The 21,185-nt window shown below is 44.8% G+C and overlaps 1 protein-coding gene across 1 annotated transcript in view; it reads left to right on the forward strand.

The window, feature by feature from the left end:
- Nucleotides 1-4,140: 4,140 nt before the first annotated feature.
- The window catches only part of zeb1b (zinc finger E-box binding homeobox 1b), a 47,565-nt gene continuing 30,520 nt past the window's right edge, over nucleotides 4,141-21,185 (forward strand). The window contains exon 1 of the mRNA XM_034234579.1: nucleotides 4,141-4,263. Within this exon, the coding sequence (XP_034090470.1) occupies nucleotides 4,206-4,263 (58 nt within the window). The 5' untranslated portion in view covers nucleotides 4,141-4,205. The remainder of the gene's footprint in view (nucleotides 4,264-21,185) is intronic.

Below are 21,185 nucleotides of genomic sequence, written 5' to 3' on the forward strand. Positions count from 1 at the left end.
GAATACTTTAGCTGATATTTGTTTCAGGAGTTTCCCCCAGGGACTGATTTGACCTAGAGAGACATGAGAAAAATGCTCAGGCCTGCAATAAGATCTGTTTCTTTGCTGCGAGCCAGATTGTTATAAGGAGCAGAATTTATAAATCAAAAACAGGGTTTCCTAACAAACTCCGCTCAATTCTCACAGCTTTTTATGTGCACTCCACTTCTAGGCTGAAATTGATTTTTCCACACAGTATCAGTTGCAATGTAGGCTCCACCTGAGCACTTTTAAAGTGTGCGTGCGTGTGCGTGTGTGTGTGTGTGTGTGTGTGTGTGTGTGTGTGTGTGTGTGTGTGTGTGTGTGTGTGTGTGTGTGTGTGTGTGTGTGTGTGTGTGTGTGTGTGTGTGTGTGTGTGCGTAGGTGTGTGTGTATCTTTTAGCTGGATAACTGCAGCTGCAGCTGAGTGCCATGAGGGTGATAGTGGGGGTTGCTGGTCTGTGGGAAGGGGAGGAGGAGGACCTCACATTTAGCTACCGTCCCTTGGGAGAGATTAAGCAGTTTAGTCTTTGCTGTGTCTCTCTCTATCACTGCCACCGCCTCCTGCTTCTCCTCTCTATTCGGAGTGTACCTTTACTGTCATCCTGCTTTTGCACTTTCTGTTCCCCTCTTCTACTCTCATTTCCTCTGTTCCTTTACTTGCTTTCTTTACCATTCATCCTGCCTGTTGAGCTCTTTCCGCCAGACTGTTTCTATTTTACACCCTTCTCCCTTTTCTCTTACCCAACCCTCTGACCCCGAGACATCCAGCTGATTCTCTCCACCGACAGCCCAGATGGCACAAAGCTAGTGTTTGTGGTTGGATGTACCCCCCCCCTCTCTGTCCCAACTCACCGATAGGCTGCTTTGGCCGGGCCGTCCCACTGAGCTAAACCTCTGGTCCTGCGTGGAGCACCACAGGGCTCAACCACTACTCACATTAATCTCCTAAACGATCCTGGACCTAAGAGGATCAATACTCATTTTCAGGGAGCAGCATGATCCCTTAATGTAGTGGAGGATGGCTGCTTATCCCTCACTCTCTCCCCCCCTCCCGCGCCTCAGTTTCAACTCCCCATAGGAAGAGCAGGAGTCAGCCTTTCATTCTATTTCATGGCCCACTTTATTTAAGACAATATCTTGATTTTACTGCCAATGTCGTTATTCAGGTGAATAGCACCTGTGCGTCCTCTTGGGGGAGACTTTTCCAGGCCTTCACGATAATAAAAACTGCCTCTCTTTATTAGCTGAAGTAGCAGTTTTAGTGAGGTACCCATTTTTATGATTGGAGATCAATGTCTTGTAATTGACTTATCTGACCCCGCATTCTTTCAAATCATAGAGGGGTCATCGGGAATCCTGCTCGTTTCTAACAACCTCACCACCTCCATGTATTTCTCATTTGTTGGACTTTGCTCTGGTACAAAATACACAGCGATTTGCCAGAGAAAATAAATCACACTGTTTCAATCCAGTTCCTGAAACACAGCAGAGATGTCTTCAGGCTATTTCGTACGAGTAGTGGTCGTATAATTGTTATTCTTTGTTTTCCACAGACGCTGAAAAATGACTTCATGCTAATAGCGGGGCATCCAAGGAAAATGGGAAAGCCCTGACTTTCCATTGGATAACAAGCATCCTATTTTTCCAGGCTCTGTGTCGGGGCACACCGCTATACGACTGCACGGTTAGCCGAGCGTCTCCTCATTGATCTTTGCTGATGTCGACGGTTTCTGGGGCCTTTTTCATCAGGGGAAGGCAGAGACAAAGTCTGGAAGCCCTCCCCTCACCATATCCCTCTCAGGCAGGCTGTCTATTGGTGGAAGAGGCCACCTGGAGCAAGTTTGGAGGTGTTGTTTATGCTAAAGCTATTACTCTCTGTCTGAGCAGACTGCCCTGAGAGCTGGTCTGCTACTGAATTATTCAGCCAATAGATCTGCCATCCTATGAATACAAGCTGTCAAATGTAGTTGAATGATGAAGAGATTCTCCAACAATGAGGGGTCCGTATCCTTGAGTATAAATGCTTGATATGTAGATTTACCTTAAGGCTACATGCTTGTGACATAATATCTAACTTAAAGGTGGGGTAGGTAAGTTTGAGAAACCGGCTCGAGATACACTTTTTGGTATATTCCATGGAATGCTCTTAACATCCCGATAGCAATGAATATATTAAGTGCTTTGACAAAAAATCCATTAAAAAATGTCATCTGTTGAAGCCATAGTACTGTAAAAAGCATGACCAATCATTTTAGCCGGGCCGGCTAAAATAACTGGATGGCCTACCTGCCTGTCAGCCTTCCATCTGTGCACAAACTTATCTTGTGCTCTCATTGGTCATGTGCTCGTTCGTGTGTGTTGGAGGAGGGGCTCTGTAAGAAGTGGCAGATTTTTTCCGGTTGTGTATTTTCAAATTCTAGCACACTCGAGCTGGTTTCTCCAAAATTACCTACCCCACCTTTAACACAAAAAGTAAGAAAATGTGTGTTTGGTAGATTGTTTTATTGTAACAATGCTTCTTGGCAATACATCTTATACCGTTGGAAAGCCTGTTTATTTACCTTTCAAATGTTTCCACATTTGTGAGGAACATGCATGTGAGGGATGAGCAGCAGAGCTGAGTATGTGGGTTGTGCTCATGAAAAATGTGACAAATATAGCAAATGTAAGTGTTAAGTTTATGATGGTGAAATATTGGTAATGTAATCCAAATGTATCCCATAGAAAGACAGAAGTCAAACTGGTTACTTCTGCTTGCTCCCATAAACATCCGAAGCGATTACAAAATATAGCCTCATTTAACAGTCAATACAGGACACACAGCTTGAGGTAAAACTGGGTTACACGTCTGCTACAATAGACTGTCTGATGACAACATCTCACATACCAGAGGTCCAGACACCAGAAACCTTATAGTCATCTGCCTCAAGAATAGCCGCAGCCTGGCAGCAACTGCTGCTCCTCTGACCTATAATTGCATGTCATGGGATCATTTCATTCTGTGCTCAGTTTTTATACTTCATCTTCCCTTCACTATAACTTTCCAGAAGAATTCACCTCAAACATGTGATTGTGAGTTATTTTTTCCTTTCCAGTTACCCAGAGCCTACTGTGATCAGTAGTGTGTGTGTGTTTGTGTGTGTGGAGGTGTGTCTGCTGAAGTGGGCTCCCCTCAGGAGAACAGCAGGGTTTTTCTTTAGGTAGAGGATCGAATCACTGATGACAGTCTCATGACCTCTTCCTGTCACATGCACAAACACACGCTCTGTCTGCTGCATTTCTACCACACACACACACACACACACACACACACACACACACACACACACACACACACACACACACACACACACACACACACACACACACACACACACACACACACACACACACACACACACAACAGGTCAGATCAAAGTTGATTCACGAAATGACTTAACTAAAGTTGCTTATTAAACACATGATGCACACTGATTGTATTTTAAATTGTTCTTCAATCAATTACTTTGACATGTGTTTGGGTGTGTTTAGTTTGTTTTGTTTTGGTTTTGACATTTAATTACCTGTATATCATTTTAATTGTAATGTTATCTTTAATTGTATTAATCTTGTGTGAATCTATACCGTCCTGATTTTCGCTCTCTTGCTGCTTAAACTCCTGAATTTCCCCACGGGGATTAATAAAGGTCCATCTTATCTTATCTTATCTTAAATTGACAAATACATCACAATATTTAAAAAATGTCAAAACACTTTTTTGTTGGCAAAACATACAAACACAAGTGAAAAAGTTATGTAACTTGGTTTATTTCAATGTTGTAAGCAATGCAAACTTCTCTACAACCCCTATCCAAAATTACCTATTTCTACCTTCTGTACCTTTAACAGCCTATAAAAGACATAGTCTTGTATCTCTGTATCGTGTTTTAAAACATTACATGTTAAAAGGCTGCAGGTAGGGTGCGCATGCAGCCATCTCTCTCACTTCCAGTAGGTTACAATGAATGGTACTGGCAGCGTGGGTCGGGGAGGTGCGGGGAGGTGCGGGAAGGTGATGTCGTAAAGCTTAGTGTCGTAAACCAGGTGCGGAGAAGGGGAGGTGAAGGGGAGGGAGAAGGAGGAGGGGGAGAGGGGGTGAGAGAGGAGGTGACTCTCCGGCAGCATTTAGACACAACGAAAGGATCATGGCGGATGGCCCCAGGTGTAAGCGCAGAAAGCAGGCGAACCCGAGGAGGAACAACGGTGAGTTAAACTACTTCCAACGCGGGTCTTGTCTTTCGGGGAGACGGTGCAGAGGCTGTTCTGTCTCCCAGTAATTTCAGCGAAAAGTTTGGGACCCCAGAAGTCCGGTTTTTAGTAACTGAAAGTGCTGGGAAGTAGCAAGTGAGCGCTGTATTACAGCCCTATGTGGTGTACCGTTATACCTGGGTCGCGTCTCTCCCTCCGCCTAGCGGTCCGCTGCACTGGAGACCGTTATACGCACCTCACCCTGTTAATAGTGGACCCGCTTTTGTCTGCACTTTATACTTCTTTATTAATTTTAATACACTTTAACCCTCTTTACAGACTCTGCTTTTATTGAATTTGTTGCATTTTGTCGAGTTTTTGAGCCAACCATGAAACTCGGACCTGTTTCTGTGTGAAACAGGCTACCTGATTGTTATTGCGGAGATCGACAGACGGGTTATCTTGAACAGTTTTGGTTAAAAAAACCATCATATTTAGCGGTGATTTTATTGAAAACCATGTTAATATGGTTCATTTTGCTGAAACAGAGGGAGCACAACTGTTTAGTTTGTTCTTTCTTTCTTTTGCTCACTCATAGCAGGTAGCGATAGAACACTGTTGCTGCAATAGAAGGGCTGACAAAACGCAATTCGACGGATTTGATCCTGTCTGCAATGTGCTTCAAATTAAGTCTATATTACCGACGGCATTATATCAACGTTTTAATAGAGAAAAGTGAAGAAATACGTGTTGTTGTGTTGAAACGCGCTTTGGGCAGGTCTCTTTTCTTCGCTGTTGTAGTTATGTGCTGCTCATGTCGTTAAAGTTAAATGCTTTCACACTGGTCTTCGATAGTAAACTAACGACAGAAAGATCAGTAGAAACATGGTGAGGGTAACCGAGGTTCCGGAGAAAGAGGAATATCTCACGCGCTGTTTGTGTGAGCAGGGCGAGCGCAGCCCATATAAGGAGAGCGGATCCTCTCCTGTCGCGCGCTGGGAATCCTGATTCTTGTTCGACCAGGGACGCGAGCGAACCTTTACACTAATTCGTTTTTTTAACGTAATATGTTAGCATTTTCTCTTATTTTAATGCGCCTGTATAGCCTACTAACAATTCGAGTGGATAATGTGTGTTTCGGTATGCGATGACCAACGGTTTTCACCCAGGTTATTGTCGTGAGAAAATAGTTTATATTGTTACAAAGTAACTAACGTGACTCTCTTCAAGGATACCGTTTCTTTTAATAGATTTATCTCCTAGTTTTATCACACATGTGTTTGCTAGTTGCGTTTATTTTTGTTAAAGGGAAAACTAAAGGACTTTTTCGAGTTGTTGTCTGTTTTCCTGCTGCATCTTTCCATGTATTTACGTGGGCTCTTTTGAATCCGTAGAGCGATATTTTACCACGGAATTAGCTTTTTATAACTATTTTATTGAGAAAGCAAGCCTTTTTTGTCGCAGGTTTCACAACATGTGTTGTCTATCAACAAGTCATGTGTTGTGCCACCCAGTGTAGCTCAAAGGAACTGGGGTAACACAGGACATAGCGTTATTTTGTCAAATCAACCCTGTATCATTAGATTCAGGATAACCGTAAAGCCGTTTATTTTTTGTGTCAAAAGCATTCGTTTGGGGAGGAAAAGCGACCAAACGATGTGCGTTATTGCTGTTTTGTGAATTTTCTCTTAATACCTAGTGTGCAGAGTGGCTTTTTATAGGTACTATCGATGTTTTCTACTGTCATCTTGTTTTTTATGGGGTGTGTTCAGCTATGCATTCCCTCCCTGGAGCGTTTGTTCAGTTTAATATGTGCAAAGTGTGGACACACCTTAAATAACGGTCCTGCTGTCTAGGTGTGGATATTCCTCTGCCTTGTGTTATTTGCTCTGGAGAGACTTCAGGATCTCTGTCATTTGTTGCTTTTCCCTTTTACCTTAACAGGGTTATTTTAAATAAAGACACATCTCTTTTGATATTTAAAGTCACATCCTTAACTCAACAGATGTGTTTCCCTGTTACATTGCCTCATTTGCATTTGTATCAAAGAGCCATGCAGGTCTGCTTTTAAGTCCTTACTTCCTACCACCTCCTGACAAGAGAGTGATCTGTCATGTAAATTGTCATCTCAGAAAACGTAACTATTTAAGACCTGTTTTGCATGTTGTCATACACTTGATTTGGTTGTCATTTTATAAGTTTGTTATAGCAAGTTTGTTAAATGCTCTCTGAAGGAGCAAATTACAGCCTAATGGCTACTTTTTCATAATAAAAAAAAAGTTTCTGTAGCCATTGCTTGGGCTATTTTAATGAAGCAAGTCCTAAAGTTGTGCCCGGCTTGTTATAGTCGGTGTCTCTGCCAGGTCCCCGGCGAGCAGGGCGATCTGAGATCAAGGTGAGCCCCATTCCCCGCTGTAAACAGAGAGGTGTTAACAGCCTGCAGGACGACAGGTGTTTGCAATCGGCGGGATACTACAGCTTCCTTTGTCGCTTCTCCCCACTCAGCTCCCCTAAGGAAAAGCAGCCGTTCCCTGCAACGGTAATTTAACACAGCAATTTGGGAATAGAGGAATGCACCCGGTGTTAGCATTCTTTGCAAAAAATAAACAGTGCTGTGCTGGGACAGCTTTGTACCCTTGTTCACGAGCTGATGTTTTAAGAACAGTGGACAAGTAGCTAGGATTTCTATTTATTTAGCTATATCACACGGGCCATTTGTATCATCCCCTAACCTGTCTCCGTGTCTTCCCCCACTCTCTTTTTCTATTTCTGAACACACACTGGCACCTTGATGAATCATCCATCAAATGAAGTAAATGAGTTTGTGGGCTTGGCACTCGGCAACTCATGTAATGTTGAGGAGCATGTTTATTGGCCTGGTAAAACTATACTTAAACTATACTTAGTGCCCTGGACTCCCTCACCCTGTCTAGAAGCTATTGAATACAAGCACATGCTGTAAGTTAGTGGGAGGACAATAAAACATGCTTCAGCTATACTCTACAGTTTGTTAGACGAAACAAGTGGGGCTGTGGTGAAGCTTCGGAGGAGGTGCGGATTGGCTCTGTAGCTCCGCATGCCACTTCGGTTGTTTAAAAGACATCTGTTTACATTTAAGAGGTCCACCCCTGTTGTGTGAAGAGTTGAGCAGAGGAGGACATTTTTCATTTATCTCCCTGCTTTTCACCAACTTCCTCGGCAGCTTCATTTAAAAGTGCCAAGTAAGAAGAAAATCTCCCCGCCTCCGCACTCTCTTTCTATCTCTCTCTCTCCCCTCTCACTCCTCCTTCCAGAGCTTGTCCTTTATTTCGGGGGGTTAAGACACAGTAGCCAGGGGTGCTGTTGATTGCCCCCTGACCTAGGCACCCATGCGTGCCTAGAGTATGACTTCACTTTCCCCCCCTGTGCCATTGTGAGGCTTCCAGCATGTCCAATTGTGTTTGTGTTAAACTCTGTTCAATGAAAAGGGAAGAGAGGAGGAGGAGGAGGGGTTGGAGGATGAGAAGGGGGGGTTGTCGGAGCTGCAGGTTTTTCTCCCTTCTCTCTGTCCATTCCTCCCTGACCCCTTAAACTGTGGGCTCCCATGTTCCCTGTGGAGCCGAGAGGGGGGATGGAGAGAGTTGGTGAGAAGTGTCCGAGGTGACTAAAGAATTTTACAACAGGTGACAACTGAGGGATTGTTGCTGGCAGATGGAAAGCATGACATACAGATATTGGATCTCCTGCGGGAGAGCTAGATTAATGTTTTTCAAATCAGCTGAAGTAAGCTAATTCTAGACCACAAACAGGTAAAAACTTTTCACATGCTTGTTTTTGTATTCATCATCGGAAGGGGAACGTTTCTAAGCTTCACCCCTCAACTTGTCCGTCAGGGTGGGAAAGGGCTGTCCTCAGCTGACCATTGGGCGGAATTAAAATGATGTGATGTACGACCACACTCCCACCTCTGTTAAGGCAGCTTAATGATTAGCTGCTCCCATGGAGGCTGAGAGCATTAGCCTATAAAAAGGTGCTCTCCCTTCGTAAAGAAGGAGTTTTAAACCCAGAGTCAGTTTCAGTAACCCCCTTAACTGCGCTTGGATGTGCTTTATTGGGGTTTGTGTGGCTGAATGCTTAAATGAACCATTGTGTGTTCAGGCTTTAGTGAGAAAGCCTGAGGAGAAAGAGCCTAGTTACCTTTGCAGTTTGCCTGCTCTACCTCATACACTTTCAGTGGCAGAAGAAAAGGCCCATTCAGCGGCCCGGCATGGGGAGGGAGAGCCCTTTTCACACTCCGCTTGTGGGAAACTTCTCCTCCATACTGTGCATGGCATTTGCATATGACCCATTCTTTTCCCAAAGGTCCCCGTGAGGGAGGAATCTGCGGAACGCTCACAGAATTCATCAAATCCCTCTCTCACACGGCCCTCGGGCCCTCAAGAGCCTGCTTTGCAGAACACTATTTGACATTTTTGTCTTGGAAATGTATCGTACGTCTGCGTCATGCTTTAACATTATCGCCGACACATCCCTGTGGCATTTATGTGCCGTGTATTTTTGAATGGCAATGTACTACCCAGTGGGCTATTTTTAATGCCAGGGTGAAGGCTTAATTTGGCACAGCAGGCAGGAGTTTCCCCAAATCCCCCGCATGGGCAATGAGGGGACCATCTGCATGACAGGACAATGTGATGGGGGGCCGCGCGCCTCGGAGGCTCCCTAACTGACGCGGTCATCCACAGATCGCCAGCACTCTCCCTGAATGACACAAATATTGAGCATAGGGGGTATTATAGGGGTGAGGCGCTTGAAGCGACGCGTCGGCTCAGTCAACTGGACATAAACACGACCGTTGCTCCCCCCCCCCCCTCACAAATGCTGCCTTGATGCAACACAACACGTGCAACAGCATCCATACTGACATGCTTGTTGTTGCTGAGTGAGATGTGTTAGTCCGCAACAGCCTTGACCCCAGACACTGATACTGACACGTAAAGTGGTGCAGGCAAGTATTTGTTGCAGTGCATTGTAGGGAGGAGAGCGCAGTTAAGTGTATCATGTCGGCTAACTGAGCAGAAAAGCCCCCTCTGTCCTCCTCCCCTGACTCCAGAGCAGTGAGTCATGGGCAGACAGGTGTATTTGCAAGATGTGTGCAACCCCTTATTTTCCTTTACATTAACTGTCCCCTTGTTCCCTTTTGGCCGTCTCAGCCCCTCCCTACTAGTGTGGGGGTGAGAGATAATATTCTCCAGCAGTGTGTATACTTGAGGGAGAGATTACCTCTAAATTGCCATCCTGGTGGAGGTAAATATTGTGTATGGTGGGCGCAGCGCTGTGTGCTGATGTGTGTTTTTAATCATGTATTTGGTGGCCTCTCTTCAGGTCCTCAGTGAATCCCCTTGGGTCTGTCTGCAGAGCCCTCCCTGTCCCCCCCCCCATCATCACCACCACCTCTTTCTTTCCCTTCCCGCCCATCCATCCCCTCCCCTCCCTTGTGGTCCTCAGTGGAGCGGTTAATGAAAAAGACTGGACTGACACAATAGGCAGAAGGCGGGCCCTCTCAGGGGCTCCTGCACCAGCTTGTGTTTATGGTAAAAACTCATCAGCGCTAACCTCTTCTTTAGCTTCACTTCTGACCGTTTGTGTGTGTTTTTATCGTCTCTCTTGACATACATGTTGGATGTCTTATCCCTTTTAAATAGGCTTGACCTCACCATAGTCCCACAGTGTCTCTGTCTACAGGGATAAAATGAGATGACATCAGATGAGGAGTAATCCGCTGCCATGTATTGTGCTTTGAACACTGGCTTTTTGCCAGGCCGTTATGATGACCATATTGATTTTCCTCTCCGTAGCACACAGAACTGATAATGGCCCTCCTGAGGGGGTAGGCATTCATATTCACATAGTGATTCCAGTTGCACAGCTTGACTGTGATGTGACTGACAAATCAAATGCCCTTCTGTCCCCGAGGTCCCGAGCAGTGAGATAGCTAGGCTAGCCCTGAGACAGCTTCACCTAAAAAACCTTAGTCACCCTGTTTGTTAGTCAGAGAGAAGGACGGCTTCTATGTTGACTGTCGACATGGATAAACATCCACACAGGATTAATGAGAGGAGAATGGTCAGCCTGAAAACAGAGGGGAGGGTAGAATAGAGGGAGGCACGGAGCATCCGCATCGCCCCATTTAACTCATGAGTGTTTTGTTGGGCTCCCCATGACCCTGCTTGTGTGACCTGAAGGAGGCAGCCAAGCCTATCACTGTTGACTGTTTTAAGAGAACAGATATGTCTTTATGAATTCCAAATATGGATAAATGGCAAAGGAAAGAATAACATGCAGCCTAGACTAAATTGACACTGGATCATAGGAGCAGTAAACAGATTAAAACAAAGACAGATTAGAGTAATTCATTCTATTCTTCAGGTATATTAGGGTTGTGCAGGTACATAAATGTAAGAATACAGATTTAGGAGTTACAGCTAAGTGGCGGTTAGGTTAAAAAAATGCATTAGACTACATTTATTTTGATTTATTTTAATCAGACAGCATTCTCTTGCTCGGAAAGTTACATTTTGCCGACTGGTCACTCCTGTAAACATGTGTACACGTATGTAATATACAGTAAGAACACTGAGCAAACACTAAAGCACAATAGGTAACACAACTGAAAAGCTTCTCCTATGCTATGAAATATAAAATACATAGAAAAACAAGTGGCCCATGTATAGTACCAGGGTGTTTCTCTATGAATACAACAGCTACAGCCTTAGGAGACATTGACTATGTTAGGTCAGTAGTGTGAAAGCGGTTTCATTAACTTCCTCCTTAAAGAGACTCAACAGGACTGGCCCCATTTGATAAATACCTGTCTACATAAGTGATTAAAAAAAAAGCTTATTCCCTTTAAATCACTTCTTTACACAACCTGGAAATGTAGGTTCTCTTCCCCACAATCACCTGTGATGTTTGACGGCCTTCTAGAGTAAAGTACATAGTCCAGTTTTTCCCACTGGGTTGTAGTGACACTGGAAACTGGAACGAAGCCACTGACCTTTGACCTATCTCAGCCCAGCTGTCCTATCCTCAGTGCATCACTACCAGCGATCATGTGTTTACAGTCAAAACAAACCTCGTCCAGCACATTGCATAAACACACGTGTGGGTGTAATGTGTGTGTAGCAGGTAGTGAAGGGAAGGGAGTACATACCCCTCGGATCCTCGTCGCCAGGCGATGATACATCTGTCTTCTTCCTCACGCAGACAGGACCCTCCCCTCTCTCGTTACACTGGCGCCGCCGCTTTCGCCTGCAAGTCAATGAAGAGTGGCCTTTAATTGATCATGTTTGGAGTTGTACGACACTGTCAATTAGTGCTTGCTCATCACTTGTTTGTTTGCGTTGTCCTACCGTTCTCATCATAACACCCTTCATTAGTTGTGCTAGCTGCGTACCTTACAACATCTACAAAGCCACATGCTTTTACTTCACTATCAGGTACTTCCTTTTTCTCACAAAGTGTCTCTTTCTTTGGCTCCTTTTTGAGTCCTATGTATTCTTTTCTGTATGCCGTCTCTCTTTCCCCCCCGCTCCTCTCTCTTGCAGCTGTCTTGGCTCTGATTCTCCAACACCAGCAGGTGCTGTAGGCATGAAGCAATTCAGCTATACAGCACTCATAAATAACACCTGACAAATGTATGAGAGAGCCAGAGCTACGGCCCGAGTGAGGTGGAGAGGCAGAGATTGAAAGTTTCCTCTGGCAGGAGAACAGGGCGTGGCTCACAGTCAAATGCTGGCCTTCAAAAGAAGGACATGTTCAGAATAAAGAGAGAAAATGTGGGAGAAGCAGAGAAAAGAGCAGCAATGAGAGGTTTTTTCATGTAAAGTGTGAATGTGTTGCCTGTACTTGCTCTTCGCCTTAATGCCAACTTTTCAATAAACCCCCTTTCATGCAAATTTCTAGCAAAATGGATCTTTTTAGCACAAGGCCAGCACTTAGTGACTGGGTAAAGAGGAACTTGAAATTGAAGGAAGGGAGCGTTATCTTTTCTGCAATTAGGATGTAAGAGCTTGGAACAATGTTAATTGTGCTGTAAAAGCAAATGAAGAGGTCAGGGAAGAAATGATATGCACACTTTTATAATCATCATCCGTAATGAAGCAGCACTCAGAATAAATGAACCCATAAATCAGGCCCGATCAAGGACTATTAATGAACACAGCTCAAACTAACTCTGAGCTGTCTCTTTGTCATGTTATGCTCTTTAAACTCCACCACGGGCAGACACACATCCTGCCTCATCAGAAGCTATCGATCAGCCTCTCAGGGCGAAGGTTAGTTTGTCATTTTCTCTTGCCTCACGGTGAACAAAACCAGGAAGCGTGTGAGAGATTACGGCCCAGGATGCAACCTGAAAGCTTTTTATCTCTGTGAAAACAAGAGGCTTCCTGCAGTCCTGCTTCCATCCAGGCCACCTCCCCCCCCCCTCCTTCACCTAACCGGGCCCCCAGCACCTGTGGCAGCCTATTTAAGGCTCCTCATCAGGGGCCGCGGAGACCACAAACCGGGGAAGAAAACATGAAAGGCTGGGAAAAGAATCAGCGCTATTGCTAAGCTGAAGACTTGTCTGCTTCACACAGAGGGCAGAGAAAAACACATAACATTTAAAGGTGATCCTGGGAAAGAAAGGTTTTTTTCTTGAAGGGAATGTTAAAACTAGGGAATAGTAGAACACTACAACCGTGTCAACCCAATCCCCATGCTTCCAGTCACTTCTAACTTCCCATAAAGAACACATAGGCCTAAAGAGAAAATCGAAAATAGTCCTGTCCTGTTTGCCTGTCTTGTCATTCTTTTGAGGAAGTTCACGACTTAAATAACCCACTGGTGTGCTTCTTTTTCTTAAGTGAAACTGTTGCCTAATCTTCTGAAAGATCCCTCCTCTCTATTTCAACATAAGATTCCTCCACTCTGCTGCTATTTCTGATGAGTAAGCATCAACATCCTGTAAAGTTGTATTGTTAACCCACAAAAAAACACTCCTATGCTCCTTTGAGTTGCTGCCACAGCTGGCAAGGGTGGTTTGTCTTGACAGTATCCGCGTTGAATTTCAATGACCCTCCCCCTGGTCTTATTATGCCATCGCTGCTAACTGGCTCCTATTCACTGCAGTGTCCTGACTTCCCAAAGGGGGCCTAGATAAACAAGGGCTATTCAGTCGCTGAAAAGCCCACCCCCTGCCAGCCTCGGACTCTCCTTGTTTCGGTGCCAGGCTGCAGCGCGTCTCGCTCGCCACCGACGCCAGCAGCAGCGGGCACCGTGCCATCGATTCTTCTGCAGCACACAGCACACTTTTAGGGAGATTAAACTCTAGACTTAACCGTGATGACTGATAAATGGCCGCCATAAGAAGGATGAGGAAGGCTGAGGTGTATGAGGAAGGGGTGCCTGAATGCTTCTGCACTCGTGTGAATGTTTCTGCGTTAAAGAGGGAGCAGTTATCTGTAGGTGTGGTGTGATGTTGCAGGCCAAGCTCACTTCCTGTTGTTGTAGTCCATCAGGGAGATCAGGGGTGGGGGATGCTCCCATGAGACTACCCCGTGAGAGTCACATGGTCTGGCTCCAATGCATTTAAAGGCCATGTTTTTTGTGTTTCTCTCTCTCTCTCTGTGTTTCTCTCTCTCTCTCTCTCTGTGTGTGTGTGTGTGTGTGTGTGTGTGTGTGTGTGTGTGTGTGTGTGTGGCGCAGTGTGTTAAGCGTGGTTTGTGAGTGCCTTCCTGACCTCCACCTGAATTCTGACCCGAGTGTGAACTATCTCTTCCTGGCTGTTCCTTGTCTTTTTTTTGTTCCATTTTGTTCTGCCCTCCCCTCCATCCTGCCTCCTAATCAACAGATCTCAGAGGAAAACCACACATCTCCCCAGGGTGCCTCTCAGTTTCTCTCCTAAGCAGATGTTTCAAAGCTGCTTGTTTGTTTATCCAATGGAAGTCATTTTGATGGATGGCTACCATACAACTGGGCCTTCACTCTAATTCCACATACCTTTGTATTAGAGTTAAATATTTGAAAGTACAAATGGGTTGACCAATTGCATCAGCAGTTGTCCACAGTTGAAATGATTACAGGCGTCATTGTGATCGCTGGCGACTCTAGGCCATTGGTAAGCAAGAGTCACAGTGTCCTGTAATGGCCCTCCTGTCCAGCCCACCTTCATCAATCCCTGACTCGCCAAAGCTAATTTAAAGCAGTGCCCTTCTAATCGAATGGCTGTCTGATAAATCTTTGAATCAGGACAGATGTCCAGTGGGGTGTGGCAGTGACACAGCGTCTAGACGTGCCGAGAGGTGAACAGACGACTCCAACGTGATTCAGATGCTAAGGAATCTCTGTGTCTGCTGACGTGGAGCGGCATTTTAACCAAATCTGTTCCACTTGAGTGTCCTTGGGTCAAGTCCTCAGGAGGAGAACTCTCAGGCCAATGTGGATTATTATGGACACACAATGATCCTCGAGTACACCCTTTAGAAATAACATTAGAGTTGATTGAAGCGTGCATTACGGTGACAAGGCTTGTATTTGGGTCAGGCTTTATCTAGCATGCTTCTTAGGAAAAGGCAGAGGCCTAGGGCTGGATTCCACCTAATAATTGTATTGCCCTGTGACAGATAACACTGATGTAAAGCTGTTATTGTTGGTGATGAGTCTATTGAACCCAGCCATGCTCTTTCCCTTGTCCTTGGGGAGCTTATCCCTCAGGCAGGGCTTGTTGTGTTTTATTCAAACCCAGGTTTAAATGGGCCAGGTTCGCTGATCGACAAGCAGATTAACCAACTAATAAAACGTACATCACGATATATGGAGAGGGCCCCCCTGAGACTCTGGCTATTAATATACAAATATGGAGGATTACTGTCTGCTTGTCTCCATGGCCGTGGAGAGGGGATTAGGGTCCCGGTCCAGACAGATTGGATTTAATGTGTGTGTAAGACTAAACGATTGCTGTACTACAAAGCCTTCATGTAGGTGCACACCGATCTGCGCTCTCTCCGGCTGAGACGTCATAACATCCTGTCGTGTTTGTGGATCACTTACATCCATTACATGTCACTTGTGTGTGGATAGAGACGTATCATTATTTTATCCTCCTTTTTAATGTACCATACCTAGTTAATCATCTGCAGCTCTGAATTTGCAGCTTGTATTAACCATATTTACAGTATTATATAACTCTTGTTTGCTTGAACAAACGTGCAGGTTTACAAGAACAAACTTGGTGTCCTCTCCTTGTGCACGTCCTTATATTAAGTTAACTAAATAGACAGCAACTAAGTATATGTAGTATGATTGTATATATACAGTAATAAAAGCTCTTTAATAGCCGTGCAGATACCTCACAATCTACCTGTACTCAGGTTATAATAGGTGAAATGTTTATAGAGCTCTCATCGACATTAAAGACTGAAACAGATCAATTATGACCAAAACTAAACAGGCACACAATCACACACAAAGAATCATATGACTCTCTTAACTTACAATCAACAATTTCATAGTCAACAGCATGCGCGAGACACTGAGAAATTAGCCCCAGTCTGGCATGCATATTGTTCACTCTAGCAACTAATGTGACTCCAATTCAGCCTGACGCACTATTGAATTGACAAATTACTAGATATAATGCACCAAAAATAAGAATCCTTCCCAAGCAGACACTTTGAATATAAAAGAGTACAGAATATTAATGTTTTTCCTGCAATGGATTGGAAACACCATCCTGTAGAAGCAGGGATACAACTCCAGAGATTTGCTTTAAGTCACAACTTCACCTCAGCAATAAACTGAGCCTTAGGGGAATCCTCATTAAGATAAATTACAATCTTTATGGGAATAATAATTAATGCACAGTCGCAGAAAAAGGTATAGACTAAATCCTCACAGGTGACTTGTAGCTATAATCAATTTGAAAAATGTGAAAACCTGTAGTGTCCTATCCCACAGATGTCCTAGAGATAGCACTTGGTGTGTGTCCTTTACCTGTTTTAACATGTGGCCCACACAGAAACACACACACACACACACACCATGAGCTGTTTATCCCCAAGGGCGCCCAGCTAAAGGAGAGAGAGCCCCTTAATCATGTCCCTGTCCTACGTCCTCGTTATCAGCCACGATTAATGAGCTCTCCATTAATGAAAAAAAACAAAACACGAGGTACCAACCCCCGAGACAAGGGGTGTGTTGTGTGTGTGTGTGTGTGTGTGTGTGTGTGTGTGTGTGTGTGTGTGTGTGTGTGTGTGTGTGTGTGTGTGTGTGTGTGTGTGTGTGTGTGTGTGTGTGTGTGTGTGTGTGTGTGTGTGTGTGTGTGTGTGTGTGTGTGTGTGTGTGTGTGTGTGTGTGTGTGTGTGTGTGTGTGTGTGTGTGAGGGGGCCTGATAGTAAACGCTCCCCAGGTGCAATGACATCACCCTCCAAGGTAGATATCATAACTGTCACAGCTCGCTTTTGTCGAGGATGACAGGTCATGTGTCTAAGTGTGTTTGCATGCACGTGTGTGAGTGTGTGTACCTCACACACAATACACTGTTTTGATTGTTCAAACCCAACCTCTTGGGTCTAATCCCTTTTGCCTTTGTATATCTGTCTTCCTCTTTTGTCTATGGGGGCTTTATGGCGTGAGGGAGGGGTGTGAGGGAGGCAAAGGATAAGGAGCGCTTGATGAGACAGTGGAAGAGCAGGAGGAGGTGGAAGAGCAGGAGGAGGAGGAGGAGGAGGAGGAGGAGGAGGAGGAGGAGAGGGCGGCAGGTGCAACGGACACCCGGCGCAATCACCGGCGCTCAGCAAAAGCGGGGACAGGAAATCAAGGTTGTCTTGGCAACCTGGCACTATCGATTAAGTGCGGCCGTCTCCGAGCTCACATCAGAGTCCCGATGGAGATGGTGATGCGTCAGGTTTCAGAAGAGGAAGAGGGGAGGAGGTGATGCAGGAGGGAACAGTAGGAGCAGGTGAGGAGAGGAAGGGAAGGTGATATCATTGTATCTCCCCACCACTTTGGTTCTGTCCATCCACCTCTCCATGTTGTTCTGAATCTCTTCTAGATTTATGAACGCACAGTATTTCTCATCCCTAAGTCATTTCCATGGTCGAGGCCTTCTCCGAACCCTGCAAGCATTTAGCACGCCTGTGTCCCTGCGTCTGCTCCTGCCTCCTTTTGTCCTCCCTGCGTCTGTCTCTATATATGGGTCCATGAGAGCACAGTTCTCCCAGTGTTTCCAGGCCATTAGTTCACATTGTGCAGTTTGATTTAAGGACCCCGTGGCACACATGAAGAGTTTACTTTCCTGTCTCTACAGGGCGAGCAGTTTGTGTGCAAACCCCTGCGTGGCCCACAGTGATTTCGCCATCATTGTACAGTGAGGTAGTGTGATGTTGCATAAGCCCTGTGCAGAATTAATCAATACGCACTATTGACTTGTTAGGAGGAGTATTTTTGGCTGATACTGCACTCAGTTGGTGTATCTAGATGGTCTAATGTCTCTTTCACACTGGCTCTCCCTGTCTCTTTCTTTCTGTCTTTCTGTCTTTCTTCTTTCTTTACTTATAGATCGCCCTGTTTATTTTTTTGTCAAGATTGTCCTGTCAATCATCCAAACGAAACCTCTTTCACCTACAGCATCAACTAAGCACTTGTTAGATTGAAAAGCCATGTTGCTGGAGGAGATCTGCTGTCTATTCATTGGAAGGACAACAGTACAAAACTCTCCCTGTCTCCATCCCTCCCTCTCACTCTCTTCCTCCTACCCCCCGCGGTCATATGAACACAGAGCACTCCTCTGTCCTGCCATCATGAGGGTGTTACAGTCTGGTTAACCCATAGCTATCTCCTGAGCAGGGCTTTATATTGTTTCACACGCTGTTTCATTTAGTGAGTTCAGGAAAGCATTTGTTTCTGAGGAATAATTCATTTCTTTGTATTATCATTGCAAACACTTTTTGGGTGAATTTGAAATGTTACTAGGGGTATTGTGCTGGACATTTTCTTTGTCAGTAAGTCACTGCGTCATGCCAATAACTTACAATTATTCATCAGAGAGCTTTAGAGGTGCTGCTGGTTTCCCCCTGTTGCTAGTCTTTAAGCTAAGCTAAGCTAACTCTCTGCTGATTGTAGCTCCATGTTACAGACACATGACAATTGTATAGCTATTCTCCTCTTACAATGATTATAATACATATATTTCCCAAAATATTGAACCATTCCTTTATAACTCTGCTGTTGTGTTACTTGTGAAGTCATTAGCTATAAATATGGCACCATCGTTGCAGCGCATACATGCTAAAGGCTATGTGTATTAGCCTGCTTATTAGCTCAGTCAGCACAAACACACAGAGTATGACCAGCATTATTTTGCTGCATCATGGGTACATTTAATCATGTCCAAACCCATCAGTGAGCTAAGGCTTTTGATGATTTGTGCAGCCGGTTCTGAGGCATATCAATTAGGTAAACAAACAGTTATTTAACGTAATTGTTTTTGAGCTAATGACTTGACAAATGACAAAATCAGCATCATGACAATTTTACTGGCAGGTCATAATTAAGAAGAATATTGCAATTATCCTAAAATGAATTAAATACTGCAATATTAGACACAATCAGACTTAAAATTAGCACATTAACAGGTGGGACAGGAAATGAACACAATAAAATCGGGTAATAATAAACAACAAGATTATTGCTTTGCTATTATACTAAAATGATTTGAATAGTGCATATCAGATGCAATCAGACTTAAAAGGAACATATTATTTGATGAAAAAAGATATGAGGTGAACTCAACAAAATCATTTGTGGTCTAGAGTAATGTCTTAGGGGCGCCTAGCATCCCAACTCCCCTTCATCTCTCTTTATTCGGGGCTATTCTGAGCCGGACTAATGTGGCGACGGTGCTGCGCGCTGAGTGAGCCAGCGGTCATTAGGGCGTGCAGACAGCACTCTGCCCGAGGCCACAGGAGCCAGTCAGTCTAATGATGAGGCCAGTGAAGTGCTAGGGACCTGAGCGCCCAGGACGTCCTATAGCTCCATCCAATTAGCCTCCATCAGCCCCGCCCATAGTCACGCTTACTTGGACCATGCAGGACAGCCATTAAGGTTTCCTGATTGTTAAGAAAGATCTACAGTTTGCTATGTGCGACGTACAATTTGCTCATCATGCATGCTCGCATTTCCTGTTTGTACCCTAAGTCTAAACCAAATGCGAGTATGTCTATCTGTCAATTTGCTCATCATGCATGCTCGCATTTCCTGTTTGTACCCTAAGTCTAAACCAAATGCGAGTATGTCTATCTGTTGTTATTATCCTGTATGTGAGTTGAGCCATGGGAGAGAGAGAGAGAGAGAGAGAGAGAGAGGCTCAGCCCCGGCGCTCAGATCCAGTCATCCTCCCCTGGGAGAGGCTGACTGAACAGGAATGTAAACATGGCAGCTAAATAAACTGCTGTGTGGGGCAGAGAGGGAGAAGAAGACAGAGAGAGAGAGAGTTCAGGATCACTTAAGGAAAAGGACACACTATTACAGGCCAGATTTCAGCAGTTTGAAGTGGAATATATATCTCAGAGTAAATGGTCTGAATCCAGACAAATGCAATAAAGGGGATTTCTTTGGGCCATTAGCTTGCAGCAGCTGTAATCAAGGAATTTAACCTGGGAGGGGAGACAACATCAACTGCACAGCGAGGCTTACAAGGACAGCTCAGCATTCCTCTCTACCTCGGCTCCTTTTAACACCTTATCTCAACCTCTCACTCTAAAATAAGATACACTCACACCATGTCACATGGCAGCAGACATCACCCACAGCTTCTCAAATAGTCCACAGACTTTGAAAGCTCAAAAAGTACCTCACATTCGTCTGCAATTTATGGAGCTGTCATTACCAGCAAATATGACTTTTTGCACTTTCTGTGACATTTTAAGCATTGTATTGTCACTATCTTGTTTAAATGAGCTAAACACTTTTCCCTTTTATGAAATATCTTGGCCTTCTTAGCACTGACGTTCCTCTTGTCCCAGTGACAAGAGAAAAGCATCCTAAAAAGCGCCTCTCTGTCTGTGGATCCTTTTTCTTCCACTGCACTCCCAGCAGTGTTCTAATCCTTCAGGGCTTGTTGTGATGTGGTGATGTGACTGTTGAGCACAGGTGCTGCCGGCTGCTGCCACAAGGTCTCTCTATACTGCCGTAAGCCACGACAGGTGGCCGCCATTACAACTGTCTTAGGTAGCAAGTTTAGCCTTCACCGTCCCACAGCCTGTTCGGCTCCATCACAACTACCTATAGAACACTGTTGACATAGCTATATGCCATGCCAGTTTTCCACTACCACCTGTCCCCTCGTTCCTTCTCTCTAAAACCACCAGCACTTCTTAAAGTCTCTGCTTTAGATCCCTCTTCTTGGTCCCTGTGTTGCTTTTTTCCCTCTTTCTCTCAATGCCTTTCATTTTCTCCCAAGGTGGATCAAAGAGTAGAGGTTTGTGGAGGCGTATGGAACCAGACTCAGTGTCAACAACAAGCTTTCTCTGCCTCCTTACTTAGCTAGAGTTTACTGTGTGAGAAAAATCCCCTTTCCACTTCTGAATATCACTGGGAACTGGTGCCTCTTTGCCAAAATGCCCTATTCTTTCACCCAAACCAACACTATTTATATTCTATCAATCATTAGATAGTCATAGCATCCTGATATTCTACCTGATGTCTTCTTTTCATCCCTCTCTTTGTCCTTCCTGCTACCACCCCTCCCTCCTTTCCTGCCTCCCAACACTGGGCGCCGGGCCAGAGGTGCTAAACAGCGTCTTAACCTGGTGTCTGAGCCTGGACTCATCCTTTATTCATTCCCATTAAAGGAGCATGAGAGTTGTTCTCTGCCTGTAGTCGCTGCTGTTCCCCCCTCCATTAGAAAGACAAACGGC

The sequence above is a fragment of the Gymnodraco acuticeps genome, unplaced genomic scaffold, assembly GCF_902827175.1.
Source record: "Gymnodraco acuticeps unplaced genomic scaffold, fGymAcu1.1, whole genome shotgun sequence".
Classification (NCBI taxonomy): Eukaryota; Metazoa; Chordata; class Actinopteri; order Perciformes; family Bathydraconidae; genus Gymnodraco; species Gymnodraco acuticeps.